The 4,738-nt window shown below is 31.7% G+C and overlaps 1 protein-coding gene across 1 annotated transcript in view; it reads right to left on the bottom strand.

The window, feature by feature from the left end:
• Nucleotides 1–633: 633 nt before the first annotated feature.
• Nucleotides 634–4,738, bottom strand: part of LOC107439577 (nose resistant to fluoxetine protein 6-like) — a 39,661-nt gene continuing 35,556 nt past the window's right edge. The window contains exons 9-10 of the mRNA XM_071185148.1: nucleotides 3,356–3,436; nucleotides 634–862 (exon numbers count right to left, since the gene is read on the bottom strand). Coding sequence (XP_071041249.1) covers nucleotides 634–862; nucleotides 3,356–3,436 — 310 coding nt within the window. The remainder of the gene's footprint in view (nucleotides 863–3,355; nucleotides 3,437–4,738) is intronic.

Raw genomic sequence — 4,738 nt, 5'->3', positions numbered from 1 at the left:
ACGTAATCAGAATACCCCTGTGGCCGAGCGTTAAGAAGAATTATGTATTACTAATATTAACATTTAATTACCAATATTAGCTAATTTAGCACTTTGGTCACCCCTTCAAATAAGCATGTATACTCTTGTTCAAAGGAAAGGAACATATTTTCCTTCTTATTTTTGGTGTACTTTATTTCTTTCGGTAAAAAGAGCATTAAACAATTACAAAATAGCAAATATTAGCAAGTAAATAGCAAGAAACGCAAGTAAAAAATAAAGGTTAAAAGAACAAATTCGTAACAAAATAGTCTAAAATAACAAACTGGCTCCTGTAAACCTGAATGACTATTTCTTAATAATTTCTCATGTTTAAATAAGCTAAGTGTTTATTCAAAATTGTTTTAAACATAGGTGTAAATAAAGTTCGTCTTCTAAAAGTAGTGAATTAGTAACTACATTTCAAATGTAGTTTGTAAGTACCCACATTTAATGAACAGTAGTTGTAGCTGTAGTTAACTAAATTTGTAATAAAGTTGTTGCAGTTATACTTAACTGCAAAAATAATGTAGTTTTACCGACCACTGTTTCTGGCAGACAAAGCATTTCTGAAATCGGTTTTCATACAGGCGCGTATTTAGTAGGGACACGAATTTAGAGGTATAATGCTGTACAATTTGACCTGAAAGTATACCTAGAATCTTTAAAACTTACTGTTTTGGGCGAATAAAAGATGTTGTTAAGGTAAAACATATTCATCCATCCTCTTTCTAAGCAGTTCTTGCTCAATGAATCAGCAACAATTTCTTTCCACAGAGGTCCAGATCCAAAACGTCCAATAATCGCAAAGAAAGCTACAACTAACATCATTGTTGGAGTCAGCCTAAAATGTGGAATATGGAACAAAAAATTTATTTTACACAAAATTATCAGATTTTTTTTAAAAATCTTCAAACATTGAAAATTGTATTTATGATATTGCGTTCTTTTTACGTTTGGCTATTAAAATATCGTAGGAATTTGAGCTTCTTTGTTTTTGACATCGCTTTTGACAACCTAATACTTTAACAAAAGATGATTAACGCTTTGTGAATTGTCAGTCATTTATTGTAAAATAGTACACTCGTTATTTCCAACATAATTTTCTGAAATATAAAAGAATTGTCTTGCTTTTGGATCTGGAAGCCTGGGCTGCGAAACGGCCCCTATCCCATTTTTCGCGTAGTATTTGTCATTTTGTTTGGTTTCGTTGAGGATAGGAGGCAATGTGGTTGCTGTCAGGTGGATTCAAGCACTTTGCTTGAAAAAATGATAAAAATGAAAATGAAACGCAACAGCTTGCTCTAAACTATGTGTGCCTTGAGTTTTGAATGCTTGTTGATGGTCAACTAGCGGTAACGCTTAGAAGAACTTTCAATATTGTAGTTGTAGAAGCTGATGTTATAGGTTGATCTGTGATAAAAAAATTTTAAAGCTTTTATTCATTTTGATGATGGTGATATGAGGCGTCGGATGTAAAGTGAGTGAGTTAAACATCTGGTTAAAGTTAGCTGTATTACATTTTTTAGCCTTGTCCAAGAAATCTGCATTTAATTTGCGATTATATTGTGGGTCAGGATCGGGATTTTGAGGTCTTCGTGAACATTTGCATTTCTGATGAACCATTTGGCTGGCACAGGTGACTTTTCTTAGTATTTTGTTTTCGCATTGGTTAAGCTTTTGCATGAGGTATTCCGGTATGGTTGTCCGGGCAGGTGAGGCATACGCAGTGTTGCCAGATTAGGGGTTTTCCCCCTAAATTTAGGGGCATTTCTTATCTTCAGTGGGTATTTTAGGGGAATTGGTTTTTAGGGGTTTGTTTTAGGGTTATTTGTGAATTTTACTAGTTTTATTTTGGTTACCTTCTAACATCAAATTCTATAACTGAATGTGTGAGATGGTAATATGAAAATCAATATATTAAACCAAAACAATAAAATTAAGATATAATTTTAGACCTTTACCCCTTTGTTGAATGTAGTAGGTTATTACTTAGCTCGATCAACCAGTACGTTTGGAGAATTTGAATTCAAATTATTTAAAATTTTTAATGTGCATGGTTTAAAAATAATGCCAAAGGATAAAGAAAAAAAGAAGTACGTACAAAAGTACAAGAAAGATTGGGAACACGAAAAGCAGTTTAAAAGTAAATTACTAGTACAATTGTTCATCCTTTTTTTTAATTATCAGCACATTATTAATTTGTTGATAATAAAATATTAAAAAGTATTAAAGCAACGTTTTCTATACATTATTTAACTTTTGTACTATTTTTTAATACTTATACAATAAGTTAAAAATTTTGGGGGGTTTTAAAAATTTTTAGGGGATTTTAGAACGCTATCTGGGGGTGAACGGTTATCAGCACCTGGCAACACTGGGCATACGTAAGAATTGGTCTGATCATCGATGTATAGAGCAGTTTTCTTAGTTTTAATGACGTATTCTGGTTGTAGATGAGTGGTTGTATAACTATTGTTGCTGCATTTGCTTTATCTATTGTATTTTTGATATGGTCGTTCCAGGTGAGTTTGCTATTTATTAAGAGGCCGAGGTAGTTTGCTTTTTTGACAAAGGGTATTTGGATATTGAAAATTTTTGGTTTACATTATGGTAATATTTTTATTATTCTTTTTTTGTATAATTAAGATTTGAGATTTATCTCATATTTTCCATTTAACACACCAGTCTTCCATTTCGTGTATTTGTTCCTGTAATTTTATTAATGCTGTATTTGGATTTCTTGATTTGATGATGATTCCTGTGTTGTCTGCATAAAAATCTGTAACACTATTGTAATCTGTTCTATAATTTGGAAAAATCATAAATGTATAAAATATATAGAATCGGTCCAAGAATGCTGCCCTGAGGTTCTCTAGCTGTGATATTTCTTTTTGATGATTTGCAGTTTTGAATTGATACTTGAAAGGTTCTATTTGAGAGAACAGTAAAGTTATTTGATGAGACCGGGTGGAAAGTTAAGTTGCTTTAATTTGAATATTGTACCAGTATGCCAGACTTACCAGTAAGCAGATCGACAAAAGCAGATTTTTGTTTAAAACGGCAGACACTCTGCATAACATTTTAATCCACATATGTTATAACTTAAATAAATCATAGTAATCACGGGCATTTTACCCCTCTCGAAAATATGCTGGAAATGCAATAGTTTTACTTCCAGTTTTTTCTCACTTTCCAAACTTTTTCTAGTGGCCATAAGTTAATATAATCATTTTGACTTGTATCGAATAACATTTCTTAAACCAGTTTAAACATTTTAAAGAATGTACCATTGAGAGAGAAAAACTAAAAATTAAAAGAAACTGAAGTAAATTACCTGAGATACCTCTTCAGGAATAGTGATGGCATACTGATCCTTCCTTTTATTCGGACGCAAATGTATGAGAGAAGAACTGAGCTTGATGAGAAAAAAAAGAAAGTACAATATTTCAAAGGTACTATATAGTACATTTATTATTTTCATTAAATATTGAAAATTTGGTTAAAAACAAATTTCAATTATGGAATGAAAAGTCCATAGAGTGTTGAGAGTCACTAGAAATGTTTTCCAAGGAAAAAAAAAGAAGTTAAAGCAATGTTAGAGGAGCATGCTCCCTTTTTTCAAGGTAGCCAACTTTCTACGCTCTTTGTATAAAGTTATTCTAGTGGTAGCTAAGTTAATGTCATAATATATAATTTTTTATTCATTTAAGCCTATTTTCAACAACATTACATGCAAATGTTTTAAAAGTTCATATGCTACGCCACTTTGTTCCAGTTTTTTTGTCGTCAGGCTTTTAAAATGTTGTCAGAATTACCTAAAATTTGGAAAGCTTTGGTTTTTAAATGTCTACCACCTCAAGTCAAAATTTACCATCAATAATTCCATCATGAACCATTATATTTTTGATGGTAACCAACATAAGTAACAATCACCCGAGTGTTGGAATTCGGTCTGATTTATGATGGTCGAACATCAGAATAGCAACTTGTTTTGATAATTTGAATTATCACAAATTTCTATCATAGTTTCTTAGAAATCAGATGTTGGAACGATAATGAACCACCATCACACCAATGTTGTAATCCGGATTGATTTATGACAGGTCAACATAAAAAGCAACCAAATTGTTTTGATGCTATATTGCTGCTTAACCAACAGTTATTATTTCACCATCATAGAAATGCATTGTTGCACCATTACGGAAAATCACGAATTACCATCATAGTATCTTAGAAATCAAATGTTGGAACAATCATGAACAACTATCATCCCAATGTAGTAATCCGGATTGATTTATGATAGGCCAACATAAAAAGCAACCAAATTGTTTTGATGCAATATTCCTGCTTAACCAACAATTATTATTACACCATCATAGAAATGCATTGTTGTACCATTACGGAAAATCACGAATTTCCATCATAGTATCTTAGAAATCAAATGTTGGAACAATCATGAACAACCATCATCCCAATGTAGGAATTCGGACTGATTTGTGATGGTCCAACATAAAAAAAAATTCTTTTGATGCAATATTCCTGCTTAACCAACAATTATTATTCCACCATCATAGAAATGCATTGTTCTACCATTACGGAAAATCACGAATTTCCATCATAGTATCTTAGAAATCAAATGTTGGAACAATCATGAACAACCATCATCCCAATGTAGGAATTCGGACTGATTTATGATGGTCCAACATAAAAAAAAATT

Source organism: Parasteatoda tepidariorum, chromosome 1 (assembly GCF_043381705.1).
Source record: "Parasteatoda tepidariorum isolate YZ-2023 chromosome 1, CAS_Ptep_4.0, whole genome shotgun sequence".
Taxonomy (NCBI): domain Eukaryota; kingdom Metazoa; phylum Arthropoda; class Arachnida; order Araneae; family Theridiidae; genus Parasteatoda; species Parasteatoda tepidariorum.
Note: the sequence above shows the minus strand (reverse complement) of the source record. Positions and strands in the feature narration are given on the sequence as shown.